At 47.1% G+C, this 24,350-nt stretch overlaps 1 protein-coding gene across 6 annotated transcripts; it reads left to right on the top strand.

Moving 5' to 3' along the window:
• The first annotated feature begins 68 nt into the window (after nucleotides 1-68).
• ZNF18 (zinc finger protein 18) lies at nucleotides 69-23,670 on the top strand. Of its 6 annotated transcripts, XM_061143504.1 has the most exons (8): nucleotides 70-139; nucleotides 1,645-1,765; nucleotides 12,064-12,543; nucleotides 14,234-14,420; nucleotides 14,842-14,933; nucleotides 17,389-17,479; nucleotides 18,100-18,207; nucleotides 22,436-23,670. In XM_061143504.1, the coding sequence occupies exons 3-8, from the start codon at nucleotides 12,157-12,159 to the stop codon at nucleotides 23,206-23,208; spliced, it is 1,638 nt and encodes a 545-aa protein (XP_060999487.1). In that variant the 5' UTR covers nucleotides 70-139; nucleotides 1,645-1,765; nucleotides 12,064-12,156; the 3' UTR covers nucleotides 23,209-23,670. The 6 variants fall into 6 exon arrangements, with proteins under 6 accessions (XP_060999486.1, XP_060999487.1, XP_060999491.1 ...); XM_061143503.1 differs by lacking the exon at nucleotides 1,645-1,765 and having other exon boundaries at nucleotides 69-139; XM_061143508.1 differs by lacking the exon at nucleotides 70-139 and having other exon boundaries at nucleotides 674-1,765; nucleotides 14,234-14,414; nucleotides 14,845-14,933.
• Nucleotides 23,671-24,350: the final 680 nt, after the last annotated feature.

Here is a 24,350-nt window from a genome sequence, read left to right as displayed (position 1 = left end):
CAATCAGAGCCTGTGTATCAGCCCCGCCCCCGCCCCGCCCCGCCCCGGCGCCTCGCCCCGCCCCGCCCCGTCGGACCCAGAGTCGCGCGCAGCAGCCCGACTCCCGGAAGTGCGCCCGAAGCCGGCGCCGCGGGCCGAGGTGAGAGCACGAGGGCTGGAGTGGCCTGGACGCCGCCGCAGGGGGTCGGGCATGGTGCCACCCGCGTCCGCGCCGGATTCTGCCGGGCCTCCGGGAGCGGCGTCCGGGCCGTCGGACGCGCGCGGGGACGCCGCGAGTGCGGGAGGAGGGGCAGCGGGGCTGTGAGTGGACTCTGGTGGAGGCACGGTACCCCGACCGGGCTAGGGCCCCCGAGCCTGTGGGCCCCGCCGGACTCTCCAGCCACGTCTCTGGCCTGGGACGAGAAGGGGCCCCTCTCTCCTGCCTCCCCTAGAAGGCTGGAAATGAGCCTCGGGAAGAGGGAACCCATATGGGCTGATGCCCGCAGTCTGTCTCCTGGGTGCGGTCGGCGTCGTGGGCAGAGGGTGGAGGGCGCAGTGGGTAGCGCTACCCTGCGCCTGGCAGGGCCGGATCCCCTCCCCGGCCTCAGTGCTTGTAGCTCCTCCTCCCTTCCAGCTGTTCGTGACAGCTCCTAAGCCCGCCCCCTCCCCACCCCCAACCAAATTACCAAAGGTTTGCCGCTCTCCTCCCAAAGGCACAGGCGGTTAGAGCTTCTGGGTTTGAATTTGGCCGCCTCGGTGAGCCTCAGAGATTCAGACCTGTACACTGTAATAATACTCGCCTTGCTGGGTATTTGTGAGGGTTGTTAATTAATCGCTAAGTCGTGTCCGACTCTTCGTGACCCCATGGACTGCAGCCTGCCAGTCTCCCTTGGCCATGGAAATTTCCAGGCAAGAATACTTGGAGTGGATTGCCATTTCCTTCTCCAGGGGATTTCCCCCCACCCAGGGATGGAACCCGCACTGTCCGTTATTGGCAGACATGTTCTTTACTGCTGAGCCTCCAGGGAAGCCCATTTCTGAGTATTTGCTTGAACCGTGCCTAACGTGGAACTTAATAGAGAAAAAAGTTACTCAGACACTCCTTAAAAACAATAAGGTGGACAGTATTCAGAGGGACTTCCATGGGGTTTTGAGGTATGGGAGGGAGAGACTGAATACAAGGACAAGTGGAGATTTATAGCCAAGGTTTGGGGTGGGGTCAGTGGATGGAAAATTACTTAGAGGAAACGTCTGGCTTAAGGGGGTCATTCTGGCTAAACTAACTGGACCAGCTTTGCTGAAGGCAGGTCAGGGTGATAGGGAATTTGGTGGGATATCAAGGATGGTCAAGGGATGTTGAATTTGATCAAATATCAAAAGTAGGGGATTTTCCCTAAACTGGAGTCAGAAAGATTCTTGCTAAACTAGATTAGAAGGGCCAAGGACAGAGTCCAAGGGCCAGCCCTACTCAAAAAGATGACTCAGAAGCTTGACTGACGTTTAAGGAGACCGTCTTTGTGCTCTGCGAATGGCTGCTCATATGTGAATGGATAAGTATCTGAACCTAGATGTTCATTTAAAAACGCATTCTAATTTGTTATAGCTTTAATAAGTATAATAACTATACATTTGGGATGACTTTACATTTTTTTTCAAAACTAACAGGAGTACAGTCTCATGAAATATTTGCAGTACCAACCTATGAACCATTTATGTGTGTGCTGTGTTTAACTTGCTCAGTCGTATCTGACTCTTTCTGACCCCATGGACTGGGGTCCATTTCCAGGCAAGTATACTGGAGTGGGTTGCCATGCCCTCCTCCAGGGAATCTTTTCAACCTAGGGATCGAACCCAGGTCTCCCGCATTGCAGGTAGATTCTTTACCATGTGAAACACCAGGAAAGCCCATAAAGTAATTTAATTATGAATACCAGAGGCATTTTCCCTACCATTATGTGAAAGTGTAATAGCTGAAATCAGAGTTAAATATTTTATGAGACATAGTTTTCCCTGAAAGTGGCTTTCCCTAGGTGTTATCTAAACTGCTATCTTAATTCAGGAACTAAGTAAATATGAATAAGTCCACAGATCAGACTCTTGCTATCTAAAATCTTGCTACTTGTTATTTGAAATTCAGGAGCCATATCTAGATAGTGAAGGATGCATATATATTTAAAAGTTTTAACATGTTTATTTATTTTCAATAGAGTTAGTTTATTTTTCTCAGGGTCGGAATTAAGTTGTAAAATTCACTCAGCAGTTGTTTAATTATGAGACAAAGTACTTCCACTAATAATAATTTGTTTATAAAAGACATTCCTGGAAAAGTTAACTCTAATCCTTTCTGTAAAAGTATCTCCTTCTCTGGCTTTGCATTAAGCCCTGCAGATTAAGCCTTTTGCAATTCACTTCGTTCCCAACCTATTTACTTAAAGCTGTTCAATTCTCTCTAAGCAGCCTTTAGCCATTTCCTACAAATTTTAATATGTTGTGTTTTCATTATCAGTCAATATGAAAATGTTTTAATTTCCTATCTGTTTTTTTTTCTTTGACAGTAGGTTATTTAATATTTCCATATATTAGGATATTCTAGGTATCTTACTGTTTTCTAGTTCAACTGCTCTGTGGTCAGAGAATCTATACTTTAAGATTCTGGTGTTTTGAAACATAATTATACACATACTCTGTTTTCATGAGAGCTTCCTGTGCATCTGACATGGGTGTGTACTCTGCAGTTGTTGTTTAAATGACAGTTATAGCAACTTGGGCCACAGTGTTGTTTAGATTTTCTATTTCCTTCAGTTCAGTTCAGTCGCTCAGTTGCGTCCGAGTCTTTGTGACCCCATGGACTGCAGCACGCCAGGCCTCCCTGTCCATCAGCAACTCCCGGAGCTTACTCAAACTCATGTCCATTGAGTAGATGATGCCATCCATCCATCTCATCCTCTGTTGTCCCCTTCTCCTCCCACCTTCAATCTTTCCCAGCATCAGGGTCTTTTCAAATGAGTCAGTTCTTCGCATCAGGTGGCCAAAGGATTGGAGTTTCAACTTCAACATCAGTCCTTCCAATGAATATTTGGGACTAATTTCCTTTAGAATGGACTGGTTGGATCTCCTTGCAGTCCAAGGGAATCTCAAGAGTCTTCTCCAATACCACAGTTCAAAAGCATCAAATTTTTTGGTGCTTAGCTTTCTTTATAGTCCAACTCTCACATCCATACATGACTACTGGAAAAACCATAGCTTTCACTAGATGGACCTTTGTTGGCAAAGTTATGTCTCTGCTTTTTAATATGCTGTGTAGGCTGGTCATAACTTTTCTTCCAAGGAGCAAGCGTCTTTTAATTTCATGGCAGCAGTCACCATCTACAGTGATTTTGGAGCCCCCCAAAATAAAGTCTGTCACTGTTTCCATTGTTTCCCCATCTATTTGCCATGAAGTAATAGGACCAGATGCCATGATCTTAGTTTTCTGAATGTTGAGCTTTAAGCCAACTTTTTCACTCCTCTTTCACTTTTATCAAGAGGCTCTTTAGTTGTTCGCTTTCTGCCACAAGTGTGGTGTCATCTGCATATCTGAGGTTATTGATATTTCTCGTGGGAACCTTGATTCCACCTTGTGCTTTATCCAGTACAGCGTTTCTCATGATGTACTCTGCATATAAGTTAAATAAGCAGGGTGATGTACTCCTTTTCCTATTTGGAACCAGTCTGTTGTTCCATGTCCAGGTCTAACTCTTGCTTCTTCACCTGCATACAGACTTCTCAAGAGGCAGGTCAGGTGATCTGGTATTCCCATCTCTTTCAGAATTTTCCATAGTTTGTTGTGATCCACACAGTCAAAGGCTTTGGCATAGTCAATAAAGCAGATGTTTTTCTGAAACTCTCTTACTTTTTTGATGATCCAATGGATGTTGGCAATTTGATCTCTAGTTCCTCTGCCTTTTTTAAATCCAGCTTGAACATCTGGAAGTTCATGGTTCATGTACTGTTACATGTACAGGTTCATGTACTGAAGCCTGGCTTGGAGAATTTTGAGCATTACTTTGCTAGTGTTTGAGATGAGTGCAATTGTGCAGTAGTTTAAACATTCTTTGGCGTTGCATTTCTTTGGGATTGGAATGAAAACTGACCTTTTCCAGTCCTGTGGCCATTGCTGAGTTTTCCAAACTTGCTGGCATATTGAGTGCAGCACTTTCACTGCACCGTCTTTTAGGATTAGAAATAGCTCAACTGGAATTCCATCACCTCCACTAGCTTTGTTCATAGTGACGCTTCCTAAGGCCCACTTGACTTTGCATTCCAGAATCTGGCTCTAGGTGAGTGATCACACCATTGTGATTATCTGGGTCATGAAGATCTTTTTTGTATAGTTCTTCTGTGTATTCTTGCCACCTCTTAATATCTTCTGCTTCTCTTAGGTCCATACCATTTCTGTCCTTTATTGAGCCCATCTTTGCATGAAATGTTCCCTTAGTATCTCTAATTTTCTTGAAGAAATGTCTAGTCTTTCCCATTCTGTTGTTTTCCTCTATTTCTTTGCACTGATCACTGAAGAAGGCTTTCTTTTCTCCTTGCTATTCTTTGGAACTCTGCATTCAATTGCATATATCTTTCCTTTTCTCCTTTGCCTTTCGCTTCTCTTCTTTTCACAGCTATTTGTAAGGCCTCCTCAGACAACCATTTTGCCCTTTTGCATTTGTTTTTCTTGGGGATGGTCTTGATCACTGCCTCCTGTACAATGTCATGAACCCCCATCCATAGTTCTTCAGGCATACTGTCAGATCTAATCCCTTGAATCTATTCTTCACTTCCACTGTATAGTCGTAAGGGTCTAGTCGTATGGTCTAGTGGTTTTCCCTTCTTTCTTCAATTTAAGTCTGAATTTTGCAATAAGGAGTTCATGATCTGAGCCACAAGCTCCCAGTCTTGATTTTGCTGACTGTGTAGAGCTTCTCCATCTTTGGTTGCAAAGAATATAATCAGTCTGATTTTGGTATTGACCATCTGGTGATGTCCATGTGTAGAGTCGTCTCTTGTGTTGTTGGAAGAGGGTGTTTGCTATGACCAGTGCGTTCTCTTGGCAAAACTATTAGCCTTTGCCCTGCTTCATTCTGTACTCCAAGGCCAAATTTGCCTGTTACTCCAGGTATCTCTTGTCTTCCTACTTTTGCATTCCAGTCCCCTATGATGAAAAGGATATCTTTTTTGGGTGTTAGTTCTAGAAGGTCTTGTAGGTCTTCATTGAACCGTTCATCTTCAGCTTCTTCAGCATTACTGGTTGGAGAATAGACTTGGATTACTGTGGTATTGAATGGTTTGCCTTGGAAATGAACAGAGATCATTTTGTTGTTTTTGAGATTGCATCCAAGTACTGCATTTCAGACTCTCTTGTTGACTATGATGGCTACTCCATTTCTTCTAAGAAAGAGATTCTTGCCCACAGTAGTAGATATCTATTTCCTTACTCATATATATATATATATATATATATATATATATATATATATATATATATATATATATATATATATATACACACTGTGTGTATATATACTTATATATATATATATATACTGTGTGTGTGTGTGTCTATTTTTCTATCATTTACTGAGAGAACAGTGTTAAAAATCTCCAGTGATGATTGAGGAGTTTTCCCTTTAGACCTGATATTAGGTGCCTACACTTTTAGGGTGCTTTGTGTTCTAGGTGATTTGGCCCAATTATTGTAATAAAATGTCCCTCCTTTTCTCTTTGTCATGAAGTTTCTTGGTTAGATACTAATGTAACTATACCAGCTTTCATGTGCTTGCTGCTTGCATGGAATGTCTTTTCTCCTCCATTTTATTTCCAAACTATCTGTGTCCTTGTATATAAAATGTCTCTTGTAGATAGTATATAGTTGAGTCTTGCTTTTTTAAATCTGACAATCTGTACCTTATAATTCTAGTGTTTAGTCCATTTACATTTAATGTAATTATTGATTGGTTGGGTGTTAGTCTGTCATACTGTCTTTTTTTCCACTTGACCTTTCTGCTTTTATTCTTCTCTTGATTCTTTCATGTATATTATTGACTGCTTTTCATTGTTTGTCTCTTGGCTTTTTAGCTATACCTCTTTCTATAATCCTTTAACAGCTAGCATTATGCATCCTTAAATTATCAAAGGTTAACTTATCAGAGTGTGCTTTAATATTGTTCCACTTTATAACTCACATCTCTCATTTCCTACCCCTCACTTAACACCTTTACATTTCCCATCTGTCACCTCACCTGACATTACTTCTTCCTTTCAAGTTTCTGTTTCTGCATTAGCACCTCATAAATGTAATAACCTAATAACAGATTAATTCCATTTACCCCCTTCTTTGTGCTGTATTTATATATTTCACTTCTACTTATATTCTGCTTATACTGGTGCTATTTTTGCCTTAACAGTCAATTGCTTTTTTTAAGGAAGTTAGAAGAAATAGAAGCATAGTATCTTACATTTATTCACCATATGCTTACCATTTTTGGAGATTTCATTCCTTTCTGTAGATATGAGTTTTCCTTCAACTAAAGGAAGAATGTCCTTCAGCATTTCTTGCAGTACGCATCATTGGGAGAAAATTCTCATGGCTTTTTTTATCTGAAATATGTCTTTATTTTAATTCTTCCTTTGAAAGGTGTTTTTGTTGGATGTGGAATTCTGGGTTGACAGTTCATTTTCTGGAATTTTCATTTGTTTCCCTTTATGATTTCTAGTTCTCTGTGAAAAGTCACAATCTCTTCTATCATTAAAATTATGTTGTTTTTAAATCCACAGGCCATCAGGGCCTGGATTCTCTTGACTTCTTTCCCCTTGATTTTGAGTCACATTTTCCTACTTCTCTACATATCTAGTAATTTTGGATCACATCATGGATATTGTGGATGGCACATTGTAGACACTAAGGATTCTGTTATCTTCTTCTGAAGAGTGTTGAGTTTTCTTCTAGCAGGCAGTTCAATTACTGATTGATCACCTTTGGGTCGTGTTAGTTTTGTTTTTATCTCCTTGTAATCCAAAGGACGCTTAAGAGTCTTCTCCAGCACCACAATACAAAAGCATCAGTTCTTCAGTGCTCAACTTTCTTTATGGTCCAACTCTCACATCCATACATGACTATTGGAAAAACCATAGTTTTGACTATATGGACCTTTGTTGGCAAAGTGATGCCTTTGCTTTTGAATACTCCGTCTAGGTTTGTCATACCTTTCCAAGGAGATCAAACCAGTCAGTCCTAAAGAAAATCAACCCTAAATATTCATTGGAAGAATTAATGCGGAAGCTCCAATACTTTGGCCACTGATGCAAAGAGTTGTCTTATTGAAAAAGACACTGATGCTGAGAAAGATTAAAGGCAAAAGGAGAAGGGGGCAGCAGAGGACGAGATGGCTAGATAACATCACCGACTCAATGGAGATGAATTTGAGAAAATTCCAGGAGATAGTGAAGGACAGGGAAGCCTTGCATGCTATAGCCTGTGGGATCGCAAAGAGTCGGACATGACTTAGTGACTGAACAATAACCAGCTTGGTTCTAGGGTAGATCTTTGGAAAACCCAAGGTGTTTCAAATTCTTTTCTTCTTTGGCTGTTCTGCATAGCTTGTGGGATCTTAGTTCTCTTATCAGGAATTGAACCTGGGCTGTTGGCAGTGAAAGCATGGAGTCCTAACCACTGGACTGCCAAGGAATTCCCTCAAATTCTTCTAACTGGATCAGAATAAACCAACAGACTGGGCCTCCTTGGTGGATATTGTTGAAGCTTGGCTTTAGGTTTGGGGGGGCATGTTTAGAGTAGGTAGGTCTTACTCTTGAGCATGGTCCTTACTCCTAACATGACCTTTCAGATAAGTCAGGATGCATTGAATGTTTCTCTACTTTTGGGGTCAGAAATGTAAATGTCTCTCATCATTGGTTGGTCTTCTGTATCCTTCATTTGCTCTTTTAACATGGTAGCAACTGCTCCCTGTGGAACCTTGGATAGTTCCACCATGCTGAGTGCAGTCCAACCCTTGGCCAAGATTCATCACAAGGAAACCCCCCCCTCCCTTCACAACTGTCTGCCTCCATTGCCACAGCTTCTTCCTCCCCACTGCCCTGCTCTTTACGATTCTAGCCGCTTCAGTAGCCCCTGGTCTCTGCTTGAGTTCCAGCTTCCTGCACTGGGCTTGGGAAATCTTTCCTTTGCAGACAGCTGTGATGACCATGGGACCCTCCTCTGAGCTTTTAATCTCTCAGGGATTCCTTTCTTGCCTGAAAAGAGTGGCCTCTTAGGCTTTCTCCAGTATTGTTGTTAATTACAGTGGGTAGGCTGCCATGAAAAGAAATAGAATTCCTGAATTATTGAGCACATGTTGCTGTAGCCCTCTGGGTGCTGGATGAATATATGAATGAAATATCAGGAGGCCAAAAAGTTTGTTCAGGTTTTTCTGTAAGATGTTATGGAAAAACCCAAATGAACTCTTTGACCAGCTCAATACGTGGGTCTCTTTGTAAGCACAAAGGACAGTTAGTGGGGCCCACACAAGAAACATATTCTTCTTACCTTTCTATTTTGTCCCCGCAAAAAAAAAATTTGCTTTCTTTTTCTGGTTTATTTCTTCTGAATCTTTGTTAAACCTTTTTATGTCATCTTAACCTGTGCCTCCATTTTTTCTTTTTTTTTTTAGCTCCTGGATCATCTTCAGTATCATTATTCTGAATTGTTTTTCTGGTAGGTTGCCTGTCTCCACTTCATTTAGTTGTTTTTCTGGGGTTTTTATCTTGTTCCTTCATCTGTGACATAATCCTCTGCCTTTTCATTTTGATTAACTTTCTGTGATTGTGGTTTTTGTTCTGGAGGCTGCAGGAATGTAGTTGTTCTTGCTTCTGCTCTCTGCCCTCTGGTAGATGAGGCTAAAAGGCTTGTGTAAGCTTCCTGATGGGAGGAACTGGGGAAAAACTGGGTCTTGCTCTGACAGGGCCTTGCTTAGTAAAACTGTAATCCAATTATCTGCTAATGGGTGAGACTGTGCTCTCTCCCTGTTAGTTTGGCCTGAGGGGACCCAGCCCTGGAATCTATAGGCTCTATGGTAGACCAGCCTCAGTTCAGTTCAGTCGCTCAGTCGTGTCCGACTCTTTGCGACCCCATGAATTGCAGCACACCAGGCCTCCCTGTCCATCACCAACTCCCGGAGTTTACTCAAACTCATGCCCATCGAGTCGGTGATGCTATTCAGCCATCTCATCCTCTGTCGTCCCCTTCTCCTCCTGCCCCCAATCCCTCCTAGCATCAGGGTCTTTTCCAATGAGTCAACTCTTCGCATGAGGTGGCCAAAGTATTGGAGTTTCAGCTTGAGTATCAGTCCTTCCAATGAACACCCAGGACTGATCTCCTTTGCCTAGACAGCATTAAAAAGCAGAGACATAACTTTGCCAACAAAGGTCCATCTAGTGAAAGCTATGGTTTTTCTGGTAGTCATGTATGGATGTGAGAGTTGGACTAGAAAGAAAGCAGAGTGCCGAAGAATTGATGCTTTTGAACTGTGGTATTGGAGAAGACTCTTGAGATTCCCTTGGACTGCAAGGAGATCCAACCTGTCCATCCTAAAGGAAATCAGTCCTGAATATTCACTGGAAGGACTGATGCTGAAATTGAAACTCCAATACTTTGGCCACCTGATGCAAAGAACTGACTCATTTGAAAAGATCCTGATGCTGGGAAAGATTGAACGACAGAGGATAAGATGGTTGGATGGCATCACTGACTCAATGGTCATGAGTTTGAGTAAGCTCTGGGAGTTGGTGATGGACAGGGAAGCCTGGTGTGTGCTGCAGTCCACGGGGTCACAAAGAGTCGGACATGACTGAGCGACTAAACTGAACTGAACTGATGGTGGGGCTATTGGCAAACACCAAGAGGGCTCATGCCAAGGTGCCCCTCCCAGGACTGCAGCTGCAAGTGTCTGCATCCCTGTGGTGAGCCCCTGCTGACCTGCACCTCTACAGGGAACCCTCTAACACTAGCAGGCAGGTCTGGTTTGATCTCCTGTGGGGTCAGTGTTTCTTTCCCCGGGTCTCGGTACACACAAGATTTTGTGCCCTCCAAGAGTGGAGTCTTCGTTTCCCCTAGTCCTATGGAAGTCCTGCAGTCGAGTCCTGCTGGCCTTCAATGTCAGATTCCCTGGGGATTCCTAGTCCCTTTGCCAAATTCCCAGATTGGGAAGCCTGACTTGGGGTTCAGAACCTTCCCAACAGTGAGAGAACTCTGTGGTATAATTGTTTTCCAGTTTGTGGGTTGCCCACCCAGCAAGTATGAGATTTGATTTTTTCTTGATTGCGTCCCTTCTGCCCTCTCATTATGGTTTCTCCTTTGTCTTTGGACATGGGGTACCTTTTTTGGTGGGTTCCAGTGTCCTCCTGTCAATGATTGTTCAATAGTTAGCTGTGACTTTGGCACTCTCACAGGAGGAGGTGAGCACATGGCCTTCTACTCCACCATCTTGAAGCAATCTCCTCCTTGTTTTATTTTTAAATGATATTGTGATATAGAGTGAACTGTTTGGGTGAAGTCATGGGGATAATGACATTGCTCTTACACCCCAAGGACAAAAGTAAAAAAATTGAAAGTGAAAGTTGGTCAGTCATGTCCAACTCTTTCCGACCCCATAGACTATACAGTCCATGGAATTCTCCAGGCCAGAATACTGGAGTGGGTAGCCTTTCCCTCTCCAGGGGATCTTCCCAACCCAGGGATCGAATCCAGGTTTCCTGCATTGCAGACAGGTTCTTTCCCAGCTGAGCCACAAGGAAAGCCCAAGAATACTGGAGTGGGTAACCTATCCCTTCTCCAGGGGATCTTCCTGACCCAGGAATCTTCTGCATTGTAGGCAGATTCTTTACCAACTGAGCTATCAGGGAAGCCCCCTCAAGGACAAAGCAGCCATCAAAAGCTAGAGTACTGCACTGATCTCTGATTAACCCTGGCACCTGAGTGACTGGGTGTTTTTATGGTTGTTGTGGTTCATGTTTTAGAGAAATGATGACCTCCAGCTCCTTTATAATATTTTAAGATAGACCAAATAATCCAATATTAGGATTACATGAAGAAAGCTAGCTAGAAATATTGCATGCTGCTTTTAAAATATCTTAATATTAACTTTGCCATTTCCTAATTCTCTTTTCCTTGTCTTAGTTCCTGCCTTCTGAATTTTGATACCACTTGCCATAAAACTTGCTTCATGTCTGTAGGAATGTTTTTGCAGTAGTCAGTATTTATTCTAAGACTTTTTTCAGCTTAGGGTTGAAAATTTTAGTATGACAGATTTTTCATAAATTCCCAGTTGTCAACACAGCACTCAAAAGAAGTCACTTAGAACTTTGATTGCACCTTTTGGGGAAAAAGTTCTCTTCAACTTCATATTTATTTTGGAAGCATCTAGTCATTTCAACCTTGGGCTTCCAGGTGGCATAGTGGTAAAGAATCTACCTGCCAATGCGGGAGACATGGGTTTGATTGTTGGGTCGGGAAGATCCCCTGAAGAAGGAAATGGCAACCCATTCCAGTATTCTTGCCTGAAAAATTCCATGGACAGAGGAGCCTGGTGGGCTACAGTCCATGGGGTTGCCAAGAGTCAGACACAACTCAGCATGCATGCACGCACGCAATCATTTCAACCTTAGTCTTTAATCCTAGGGCATCAGTGTCTCTGTTGAGCTGTCTGTTTTAGTCTGCAGACCTATGGATGCAGATATCGGAGTGTGGTGGAGAAGAGCTGTTTACCTGGAAACCTAGTGAACACGCTTCACGTGGTGCATTTCATTCTTCTACTTGGTCTGGCCATTTGAAGACCAAGAGAGAACTCTGGAAAAATGGTCAGAGTTCTGACAGTCTAGCTATGGTTCTAGTAGTTTGCTTTGCAGCTTCATGTTTACCATATTTCAAAGTAAAATAGTGCATCCATTGATTTCAGAAGACCCACAACTCCCTCCAAGGCTTCTCAGGCAGGGCAAGTGATTCTGTTCTTTGTGAAAGTGCATCCCCTAGCCCATGTAATGTCGCTCTCGCTGCCCCTCCAGGGTCCCTGTGAGAGGCTCTGAGAAGACTTGGTTCTCCCGGGGACAGCTCCGTCCCAGAAGCACATCCTCTAAAAGGACTCGCCGCGCCAGACGATGCCCGTGGAGTTGGGGCAGGCTACCGTCCTGCTGCCGCCACCGCCCAAGGCCGAAGAGCTCCCGTTCCCTGGCCCAGATGCCACCCCCCGAGGGGAGCCCCCTAGCCCCGAGACTGCACGCCAGCTCTTCAGGCAGTTTCCTTACCAGGTGACGTCCGGGCCCCACGAGACCCTCCAACAGCTTCGGAAGCTCTGTGCCCAGTGGCTGCAGCCAGAGGTTCACACCAAGGAGCAGATCCTGGAGATGCTGATGCTGGAGCAGTTCCTGAGCATTCTGCCCGGGGAAATCCAGACGTGGGTGCGGAAGCAGTGCCCAGGCAGCGGGGAGGAGGCCGTGACCCTCGTGGAGAGCTTGAAGGGAGACCCCCAGAGGCTGTGGCAGTGGGTGAGCAGAGAGTGCTGTGATCCGTGAGGGAAGCACCAGGTCCTCTGGGGTCTTAGCAGGGGTGTTGTTTTTTTTAATTAATCAATTTATTTACTTTTGGTTGTGCTGGGTCTTTGTTGCTGCGTGCAGGTGTTCTCTAGCTGCGGGGGCTACTGTCTAGTTGTGGAGATTACTCTGTAGTTGCTGAGGCTGCTCTAGTTGCGGGAGCCACTGTCTAGTTGTGGAGGCTACTCCCTAGTGGCGGGGGCTACTCTGGTTGCGGCGCATGGGCTTCTGGTTGCAGTGGTTGCTCTTGTTGCAGAGCATCGGCTCTAGGGCGTGTGGGCTCAGTAGTTGTGATGCACAGGCTTTGTTGCCCCACAGCATGTGGGATCTTTCTGGACCAGGGGTCAAACCTGTGTCCCCTGCATTGGCACCACCAGGGAAGTGGTTAACCACAGAACCACCAGCCAAGTCCCAGGGGTGTTATCTTTTTTCTGGCATTGAATATGTCAGGTTTTTCACACCAACAACCAATTCTCCAAGCCTCTGATCTCAACTCGGTGTCCTCCTATTCAGTTCAGTTGTGACAGCAGCAGTCTGCTTGGCTCAACCCAGAGGATAAGGCTGGTCCCATAAGACTTCCCCCGTTTCAGCCACCAGTCACAAGCTGCAGGGGTCACTCAGACTTACGGCCAGCTGGCTACAGACTGGGAGGTTCCCATGGCCCCTTCCTCAAGTTTGATAACTTGCTCGGATGACTCAGCTCTCAGGGAAACACTTTGCTTCCATTTTCCAGTTTGTTCTAAAGGATGTGATTGAGGAGCAGCCAAATAGAAGAGATGGGGGATACACAGAGCTTCCAAGCCCTCCTCTGGGCACTCCATCCTCCTGACCCTTATATGTGTTCACTGGGTTGGAGCTCCCTGAACCCCGCAGCTTAGGAGTTACTGTGGCGTTCTCAGTACTCAGGCATGATAGATTGATCATTGGCCGTTAGTGGTTGAAGAGCTCCAGCCCCTCTCCGTCCCCTAGAGGTTGAGGGGCAGGGCTGAACGTTCTGGCCCTCTAGTCACCAGGTTAGTTCCCCTGACAACGGGCCTCCATCCTGAAGCTATCCGGGGCCACCAAGAGTTACCCTATCATGATCAACTCAGAGACGGTTGGGAAGGGCTCATTCTGAACCACAGAAGTGGCTCCTGGCAGTCCTGTCCTTCAGGACATTACAGGGTTTTCAGAGCTCTATGCCAGGAGTCTGGGATGAAGACTCATTATACCTCCTCCGCGTGTTTCTCATTATACCTCCTCTGTGTATCCTCATGCCACCCCTGATCCTAGTTCTCCCTGTAACTCTACACTTTTTAGCCATTAGGGATTGAAGATAAAGTCTCCCCTCCCATCCCATCTTTAGAGTGTTTGGGGAGTTGTCCCAAAGATGCCTGCATCTTAATTGGTGGAGGCTGTCCAGTAGAAACACAGCCCCAGTGGCCTGTCTGAAGGGCTCCCAGGTCTCCCTCTGGCCTCGTCCTCCAGCTGCTCTCAGGATGCTTTCCTGCCCAGTTCCTGCTGGACCAGAAATAAATGCTGGCCTTTTCTTTCCCTGCCCCGTGTCCCTAAGGCCTGCCTTAGGATGCATTCTGGAAGGGTAGCTCTGTGTTTTTCAGAAACCCTCACTTGGGTCTTTCAGTAATCAGCACTGTGTTGTCTCTAGATCAGCATCCAAGTTCTGGGACAGGAAGTCTTCTCAGAGAAGGCGGAGCCCGCGAGCTGCCTGGCAGGGGACGCAGAGTCTCCTGCTGAAGAACCTCAGGAGCTTGGGCTCCAGAACACAGCCCTTGGGCCCAGGGAGCCGCTGAGCTGTGTGGTGAAAGAGGAGTCTGACGCGGAGCAAGGTCCAGGTGTGGGGTGGTTCCTGGTGGTGGTGTGTGTGCTGCGTCCTGGAGAAACCAGGGGACTGTGATCAGCAGGCCAGCAGGGAATTGATACTATGGGCTGCTCCAATTGGGGTTTGTCTGGACATGTGGGAAGCAGGGTGCACCTACAGGAATCAACTGCGACTGGGGATTCAGTCTGCAATGTAAACCACTTTATGACAGGGCCAGGCCTTTCGGATCTGGGGTCTGAGGAAGGTGGGAGGAGATGTCAGGGGCAGCTGTCGGGAAGGTCGGAGGAGCCGGAGTTGGTTAAGGAGGTAAACGTGGGTCTGAGCTCACGGATGGTGGGACCCGTGTGGGTTCTCGGGGGGGAGGTTTTCCCTGTGCCCTCTGTGAGTGGTCGAGAAGGACGTCAGGATGCTCAGTCTTCAGTCTCTGCCTTCAGCAGCGGCCGCCACCCAGCTGCCTGCCCAACCCGAGCAAATGCCTGTCGGGGACCAGGACTTCGGAGCCTCCCTTCTCCACACAGCATCTCAGGTGAGTGGGGTCCCCTGCTTCTTGACCCCAGAACCTTGCCCTCGGGGTTTCAGCAGGAAGGTAAACCCAGCCCCTCTCACTCCATCCTGGCCTCAAACAGAAGTCTCAGAAACAGATCTATTTTGATTATGTGTGAGCGATTCTGAAAAGTCGCACTTGATAAAAATAAAGTTTTTCAAGCACCTGTAGACTTTAGTCAAAGCATTCTTCCAAACCTCTAGAGAACTCCTTCTTCTCGGGACTCTCCTTGTGGGGTCCTTAGAGTGCAGGTAAGGAGATGGAAGGTGATGTGTGCTGGACGTGGTGTGAAGCCAGGTCTGAGCTTCAGCTCTCCAGGCCCAGAGATATAGAAACCAGAGTCCCAGCTTCACATTGTACGTGGGGTAGGGGGTGGGGAGTGGGCACGGGGATATACTTTTTTCAGTGACTCAAGAGTACCCTTCTTCCTGCTTCCAGGGTACTCAGGAACCAGACTGTTAGGCAGGAAGCTGCTTGGGGGAAAAGAACTGGGTATTCCGCCAAGGATCTCAAGCAGACCTGGAGGCTTCTTGTTGCTTCTACAGTAAATATAGGGTATCCCTGTGAAAGGTGTATATATTAACATACTTCAACTAGTGAGGTTAGCTGTTAGCTCTGCGATACTTATATACTGACATTAGCCATAACCTGTTCTGGATAGCTCGAGGTCCAAAGATTCTTAATGTTCACCAGCAACACCATATATATATGTGTGTGTGTATGAGTGTGTGTGTATGTATATATATGTATGTATGTATTTATGTATATAAATATGTGGTATGTTCTCAGTTGTGTCCGACTCTGCGATCCCATACACTGTAGCCCGCGAGGCTCCTCTGTCCATGGGATTCTCCAGGCAAGAATACTGGAGTGGGTCGCCATGTCCTCCTCCGGTGGATCTTCCCGACCCAGGGATCGGACTTGTGTCTCCTGCATTGGCAGGTGGATTCTTTACCAGGGTGCGCTACCTGGGAAGCCCTATGTAAATATATGTAATGTATAAACAAATTTCCTGTGTATAGCCAATTCCTGATGAACAGCAACTCAGCCCTGACAGACCATCCCTACCCAGTGCCCCTCCCTAAACTAACAACACCTGTTTGTATCAGAAGGCCCTCAATGTTCAACGGAATCTTTTATAACTGAAGGGAATGTTTAAATGTAAGGAATCACGTCCTGTACTCTCTTCCCTGAGTTGGGAACCTCGAGAACAGCGGCAGGGTGTGAAGTCCACGTGGCAGATGTGTGACTGAATCAGAGACAGAGCCTCCCAGACTCCGGGATGCCTGGCGTCCGTTCCCGTTTGTTCAGACCTCCAGAGAGGAACGCAGTCCACACATCTCTGCAAGTCAGTTGTGGCAGTGCCCCAGAAACCCACAAGGTGGTGCTGTTTCCACATGAAATCCAGACTATGTCCCCATCCAATCTCATTCTTCTGTCCTCCCAGAGTAGGAAGTTAGATTTTTTTCTGCTTTTGTGAAAATGAGAAGGAGTGGGAGGGCTGTAGTTGGCGTGTTGTCTCTTAAGTCAAGGGTTTCATTCAAGCACCTCTGGCTTCTGGCAGTTCCTCGAGTAAGTCTGGCTTTAAGGTTGGAGGTATGCTATTCAGAGACTTTTTTCTGGGCTTTGAAAGGGTCGATTTTTGCCCCGGAGGGTTTTGGTAGATGTATTATCTGCCTTGTTCGGCAGTTGGTGGCTACTATTTTGGTGCCCGTGTGTCCGGGGGGCCAGGCCGCCTCGTGGGTATTACTGCCAGTGCCAAAGCGGGGGTCTGTGTGTTCTGACCTGAAAGACCAAGGACTCCTGCATTCGGCAGTGTTTGCTCAAGCTGGTTATTTCCAGACAGTTGTTAAGGTAACTTCACTCATAGAAGATCAACAAAGTAGGCTGCTAAAACTTCCTACTTTAGAAAATTTTAAAATCCATATTTAAAATGTGGTTATGATCAAGTTAAAAATACAGAGGTCACTTTTCACCTTTGCAGTTTCTTCCACCCGAAAACATTTAACTTCTCCTTTTCTTCTCTCTCTCTTTTTTTAAGCTTAATATCTGCTAATCAGAAATACATTGCAAAACTTCTTTCCTTTCGCTCCTGAATTTCCGGACATCAATGACATCTTGGGAATATCAGGCTCTTTCTTTTGCCCAAAGTCCTCTCGAATGAGCACTGAGAGTTAAACACAAGCCCAGTGGAGAAAGGGCTCCCCCAAACAGGCAACTTAAAAGAGAATGCGGGACCTAAAACCCACGTGTTTTTTCTCCATGGCAAGAAGTACAGAGGCCGGGCCTGTCGACTCCGTCTGGAGCCGCCTCCCATGGTTTCTCAGACCTTCCGATGGCTGGGACCCTAAGGCCCATTCCTTTCTCCTCAGCCCTACACAGGCAGAGGGATGGTTCGGGACCCTCCCCTGGACCCATGCCTTGTCTTCTTCTCTAGGAGCAGTGGAGGCACCTGGATTCCACCCAGAAGGAGCAGTACTGGGATCTCATGCTGGAGACCTATGGGAAGATGGTCTCAGGAGGTGCAGGTGGGTCAGCCTGGTGGAAGGGGCACCTCCCGTCTGCTCTAGGGGCGACTGGCCGCTCTGCTCGGCGTTCTCCGGGTGACGGAAACCCTCGGAGACACGGCTAGGAGCTGGGGAGCTGGAGGGGGCGGGCAACAGTGTCAGCTCCCGTGTATTAAACACGCTGTGTGCGCCTGGCCCCATGGTGGCTCCTCTCCTCGGTGAAGTGGGTGCCGGGTGTAAGATGGTGACAGTGAGCGGCAGATCTAGTCACTTTCTCACTGTTTCGGAGCTTGCAGGTGCTGAGTTATGATGGGGCTCAGCTGTGGCCGACTGTGCCTGCTCTCTTCTGCTAACCATGTCCCAGCCAGCTACGGGTGGGGACCCAGTCACAACCCGCGCACCAGCCTGCCAGAGGCCTGACCCCTCCTGCCCAGAGCCTTCTTTTTGTGGCCTTTGCCGTCATCCGGCCATCCCGGGGGTGCTGGTGTCTTAGTGGTTCCCCATGTCCCTGCAAGATGGGCTCCTCAGTGGTGTCCAGAGCCTCTCAGTTCCCTTTCCACTCAGGGCCCTCCTGTGAACAGACAGCCTGGTCCCCAGTCCTCCCCGTTCATCCAGGCCCACAGATCCCCTCTCTGTTCCAGGCATTTCCAATGCCAGGCCTGACCTGACTGATCCAGCTGGGTATGGGGCAGAGCTGGCAGGGCCACACCTGCAGGCCAGTGAGAAGATCCCAAGACCCACCTGCATAGGTGAGTGACCTGTCCCCAGCCATTTCTGACCCCCAGTCATTAAATTGGAGGTGGTGGGGAGAGAGGTTAGGACTTGGTTTCTATTACATCGGTCATAACCAGCCATGACCTGGTGAGTCCAGGTTGAATACTGAGGTGGGGTCTCCTCATCTCTAGCTGTCAGGTTGTTGACAGATATTTAATTATAGAAGAAGGACCCTGAATGTGATATGCTGCCTCACTCCAGCCTGTTGTGATGGCTTCCTTTCTTAGAGAGAATTAAGATTGTACAGGCTGAGAGCAAATCAGATATGGATTGAGTTCTGTTATAAAATAAAAAAGATCATCTAACAGATTACTGTTACCCTTCTTAAGGAGAAGGTCCAGAGTAACTGGGGGCCTTTTTTTTTTTTTTACTGTGGTTATGGTAAATGGTAACCCACTAACTCCCAACAAAATAAACAAGACACACAAGCAGAAAAACATGTTTCAGCTACTTTCTGTGCACCCCAAGTTTCATTAAACAGCAGCAACAACAAATACTTCGTATCAGTCACGTATTTTAAGGTTGGTACAAAGAAATATGAATTTGGTCTGTTGTAAAACAGCGGTCACCCTTTGCCTTCTGAATTCTTTTAAAAACACTGCAGTTAGGTAAAATCGACTGTCAAACCTACCTACACACCCACGTGCGCGCACACACACACACCCCCCTTCATCTCGTTTTCTAACAACAGTCCCGTTAGATCTTACCTTGAACCAGACTGTGGAGAGGGTATAAAGCCAGCCTGCCTTGATAAGGCAAAGAAACGCCATCGTAGGTTCTTGAGAGAGGATCTGTGGGGAGAGAGACTTAGGAAGCAGCCACCTGCAGGACAGGCTGGGAGGGTGCCCTGCAAGGAGGAGAGTCCTAGGGGCCACTGACATAGGAGTCAAGGTGTGCAGGGATGAGATAGTAATAACAGGACAAGAAAGGAGTGGTCTGATCCCTAAGGTTACCAGAATTAACAGCCTGCCAGACCTAGATTTAGTGGTTGTTGTTTAGTCTCTAAGTTATATCTGACTCTGCAACCCCATGGGCTGCAGCTCACCAGGCTCCTCTGTCCATGGGATTCTCCAGGTAAGAATACTGGAGTGGGTTGCCATTTCCTTCTCCAGGGGATCTTCCCAACCCAGGGATGGAACCTGCATCTCCTGCAGTGGCAGGCGTATTCTTTACCACTGAGCCACCAGGGAAGCCTGACCTGGGCTCAGAGCAAGTGGGGCACATGCCCCAGGAGAAAGTGGATATGCTCTTCTGTTTGACCACATGGAAGAACAGCTCACAGGAAAAGCAGGTCAGCAGGGAAGTGAGCTTCAAAAAGTCTTACACTCATACCTCTAATCACGATTTCAGAGGATGAAACTTATACACATACAGTTAGCACTTGAATAGTAAGGGTTTGGACTGTGCAGGAATGCTTATTCTCAAGAGTTTTTTCAATAAGTCTGTACATAATCCACGTTTGGTTGAAGTCACAGGTGCAGAGCCTGGATACGGAGGGCTGGCTGTGAAGTCACACTTGGATTTTGACTGCACTGGGGTGGGTGCCCCAGCCCCCACATTGTTTTGAGAGTCAACTATATTTGGAAAAATGATTCTTAAGCACTTATTGGGAGGAATACTGCAAGGATAGTAAAAAGGTTTGAAAGAAGAGTGTTTCATCAGTGTTGGGTTGGTAAATATTCAGAATATGTCATTTCTGAAAGGTAAACTCATTCACATAGTGCAATACTGATAGTATACAAGCCAGTGGAACTGACAAGGGAGCCAGGGACCAGAGGCTGGTCTGTGAAGGACTGATGGAGGAAGCAACACAAGTCCACAGGAAGAGTCACTCTTCTCTGAGCAGAATCAGGAGGAAACACTCCAGGAAGAGTAATCTGCTTCAACTTTGTGTGTGTCGTCTACCAAAATAAGTTGGAAGCAGATGGAAAAGACATAAAATATGAAAATAAAATAATAGTAATAGGGAAGAAAATGGGTAAATATTTGACTCATGTCAAGCTGGGGATGATTTTTATAAGTATAAAAGTGACAGAAAAAAAAATCACTAGGTAAATGATTAACAGACTGGACTATATTTAAAAAGAAAGAAACCACAACTTCTACACATAAAAATAACTCCAAACAAGGGGCTTCTTCCCACTCCCAATGGCTCAGCAGTAAAGAATTCGCCTTCAGTGCAGGAGACACAAGAGACTCAGGTTCTATCTCTGGGTCAGAGGGATCCCCTGGAGGAGGAAATGGCAACCCGCTGCAGTATCCTTGCCTGGAAAATCCCATGGACAGAGGAGCCTGGCAGGCTGTAGTCCATGGGGTGGCAGAGAGTCAGACACGACTGAGCCATGGAGCACAGAACCCCAAACAAAATAAAGGTAATGACTAAACTGGTGAAAAACTCTTCTCATGGACATGACAGACAAGTGACTATTTTTCTTAAAATAGAGTGAGTGCAAGTTGATAAGAGAAAAGTGACTTTCCCAGTTTACAAATAATGGACAGCAGTTTTGGAGTATAAGAAGTAACTCATGATGTGAAATGTGAAAAAAATTGATCCTTTAATAACTAAAGAGCTAACATTTACACCAACAAGAAGCCGTTTCCCACCAATCTGAGCAGCAGATTCTTGAGACAGTAATAGGTAGGCGTTGAACACTTGCCTCCTCCCTGCCCAGCCTCTGGGACCTGAGGACGGCACCATTGTTCTGGAAGTTGATCTGCCAGTCGGTGTCAGCAGCCTTAGTAACACCATTCATGCCTGTTGACACAGTAATTGTACTTTGGGGAACCTTTAAGGTACTGATCAGAAATGTGGGCAGAATTTGTGAAGAAAACTTCTCACATCATTATTTACAGTACCCAAACATAACAAACAACTTAGATTCCCACAGTAGGAGAAGTCTTAAATAAATTACAGTGTTTTAGTCTACTGTGTTTATTATCATATCTCCAATGTGAGCCGTTATTCAGCTCTTTAAAATGATACCTATAAAGGCTTCTTCAAAGACAAGAGAGAGTACCTTGGCCTTCCAAGAGGAACGAGTTCTAAGGCTCTGAATTAACAAGCTCCGGTCTGGCTCTCCAGCAGATTCCTGGGTCTCTAGCCGATAATGTGAAAGACACCGACATAGGAGAGAGAAGGGCAAACAGCTCCAAAGACACTGACATGGCAGAGAGAAGGGCAGACGGCTCCTTCAGATCTGCAGGAATAAGGTCATATATACAAGCTGAAGATAAATTCTACCCTCATAAAGATCTTTATCACACAGGTCACTGAGTAGTAACAACCAAAACTCCAAATTATGAGAAAAAGAAAATGCAGCTGTTTCATGAGTTAATGAAGTTAGTGAAGCACCAATGAAGCTGGATTCCTGTGCACACCAAGGGTGCAGACTTGCACACGGCAGCTTCTCTGGGCACCACAGCCCCCGGGACATGACACGAACTTCGGGGTGACTTGTGGAAGGGAGGACCCGTGTGAAATTGATAACCACCACCCTTTACCATTGGAAGGCTACAGAGCCAGGTAGAGAACTGTTTATACAGTTATGGTACTGGTCGTGTCAGCCAAAAACTTACACATGTATGTGCGTGCATGCATGCTACGTCCCTTCAGTTGTGTCTGACTCTGTGCAACCCCATGGACTGTAGCCCGCCAGTCTCCTCTCTCCATGGGGATTCTCCAGGCGAGAATACTGGAGCGGGTTGCCATGCCCTCAACAGGGTATCTTCCTGACATGCGAGTTTAAATGAAAGACTGGAAGGAAATGTACACTCACAGTGGTTGCCTCCGGGTGCTCTCATTAAGGCTGATTTTGTTTTCTTTCATATGCTTTTCAAATTATTTTTCGTGATCATATTTATCCTTTTTATATAATCAGATAAAAACCAATGCTCTTTAGCATAGTGCTCTCCCATACAGACTTGTTCCTCCTGGGCTTCAGAAGCTGGCTGCTGCTCTTCCGAGGCGGCCACTTCGGCCTCTGGAAGCCGTCCTCTGCTGTCTCTCGTTCTCCTCCTGTCCAGAGCTGAGTCACAGCCTGGACACACGAGAAGCGAGTGCCGGGTGCTCAGGTCCGACAGCATTTGCCTTCTTCTTGGTAAAGAGAAGTCATTATGTCTTGTGCTGACTCTTTCTCTGACACACAGGTTGGCAAGCAGGGCGGACCGCTGACTGAACTATTCTGCATCTTCTTTGTCTTCCAGGGGACAGAGGGGAGAATGACAAAGAGAACCTGAACTTGGAGAACTACAGGGCCCAGGACCCTCTGGCCTCAGGAGAGCCTCCCCCTCAGACTCCCTTGAGCGGCCTGTTTGGTGAGGACGAGCCAAGACCCTTTGGAGAAGGAGAGGACCTCTCGGAGGTCCAGGGGAACCTGCAGGGCGAGGGGGCGGGGGGTCACCTCTGCCCCCAGGAGACGAATTCCAGGACGCAGCCAGGCCCGCACCTGCTGCCCCCGCTTCCCAAGGAGCCGCCTGCACCATGGCTTGAGGAGAAGAGAGAGGCTGCCCTGCGGGGGCAGCCAAGGGCCCCCATGGCCCAGAGACTCCCCACCTGCAGGGAGTGTGGCAAGACCTTCTACCGGAACTCACAACTGGTTTTCCACCAAAGAACTCACAGCCGGGAGACGTACTTCCAGTGCCCCACCTGCCAAAAGGCCTTCCTGCGGAGCTCCAGCTTCGTGAAGCACCAGCGGATTCACACGGGGGAAAAGCCCTGCAAGTGCGACTACTGCGGGAAGGGCTTCAGTGACTTCTCGGGGCTGCGCTACCACAAGAAAATCCACACGGGTGAGAAGCCCTACAAGTGCCCTGTGTGTGAGAAGAGCTTCATCCAGAGGTCCAACTTCAACCGGCACCAGAGGGTGCACACAGGCGAGAAGCCCTACAAGTGCGCCCGCTGCGGCAAGAGCTTCAGCTGGAGCTCGAGCCTCGACAAGCATCAGAGGTCCCACCTGGGAAAGAAGCCCCACCCGTAGCCCCACCCGGGGCTCAAAGAGCCCCGTTCTGTCCCCTGGTCCGTTCAAGAAGACTTGGCTCCATCCCAAGGAACTGCGTTCCTTAGAAAGCATCCCTGTCCTCTCAGTCTTCCATGGACTGCAGAACAGAGACCAGAACACGGCTTTAGGCGAGGAGGAGAGCTCGGCCTCTGGGTTGGATCCACGCGGGTTGACTTTCTTGCTTCTGCATCAGGAGAAAGAGAAGTCTTCCTCTTTCCACTCGTCTGTCCTCCCGGACCCCTCGGGAAAGATGTGTCACTTGGAGGTCCCATTTTAGGAGTGCTCTCTGGAAAGAGTTTCACTGGATCTGCCCTCAGAACTGTGGTCCTAGAGCAGGTCTTCTGTTCCAGAAGGGGGAGCAAAGAGGCCAGTGGGCTCACATGTGGTCTCTGTCGTATGGGTGCAAAGCTAACTTTCAATAAACTTGGTGGTCACTCCCTGTCTCGTCTGTGTGTGTGGTATCCACTGTGTGCTGACTGAAACTCACAAACCCTCAGTGGTGCTCGAGCTCCCAGGTTAGCTCAAACAAACTCCCCAAGTTTACCATCAGAGGGACAGTGACAGGGACGTAGCAGCCTGGTGCCAGGGTAAGAGCTCGCCCACTGCCGGGCATCCTGGTGTCCTCTTCCCAGGCCTGCCTCCCGTCTGCTCTGGGGCTTCCAGTTGCCCCTCTTTCTCCCAGTGTCCCCCTTAGGCCATCCATCATTTTTGCCAAAGTGTCCTGGGCTGTAAAATTGTCTTCGTTATCTCATTTAGTCTGTATGTGTTAGGAAGAAATCAATAGCATCAATTCAATTTATAGAGTGTCTAGACCCCTGGTGGCTCAGCAATAAAGAACCCGCCTGCCAATGCAGGAGACTGGGTTCGATCTCTGGGTGGGCAGAATCCTCTGGAGGAGGAAATGGCAGTCCACTCCAGTATTCTTGCCTGGAAAATCCCTTGGACAGAGGAGCCTGGTAGGCTACAGTCCGTGGGGTCGCAAAGAGTCAGACGTGACTTAGCGACTCAACAACTCAGGTTTGTTAACAGATACATCTAACCTGTCTACTTGTCCTTGTCCTCGAAAGTGACATGACCCAGGGTGTCCTGCTCTGGTTCATCGAGACCACTCCCCTTCCATC

The sequence above is a fragment of the Dama dama genome, chromosome 5, assembly GCF_033118175.1.
Source record: "Dama dama isolate Ldn47 chromosome 5, ASM3311817v1, whole genome shotgun sequence".
Lineage (NCBI taxonomy): Eukaryota > Metazoa > Chordata > Mammalia > Artiodactyla > Cervidae > Dama > Dama dama.
The sequence above is the reverse complement of the archived record's forward strand: the minus strand, read 5'-3'. Positions and strand labels throughout refer to the sequence as shown.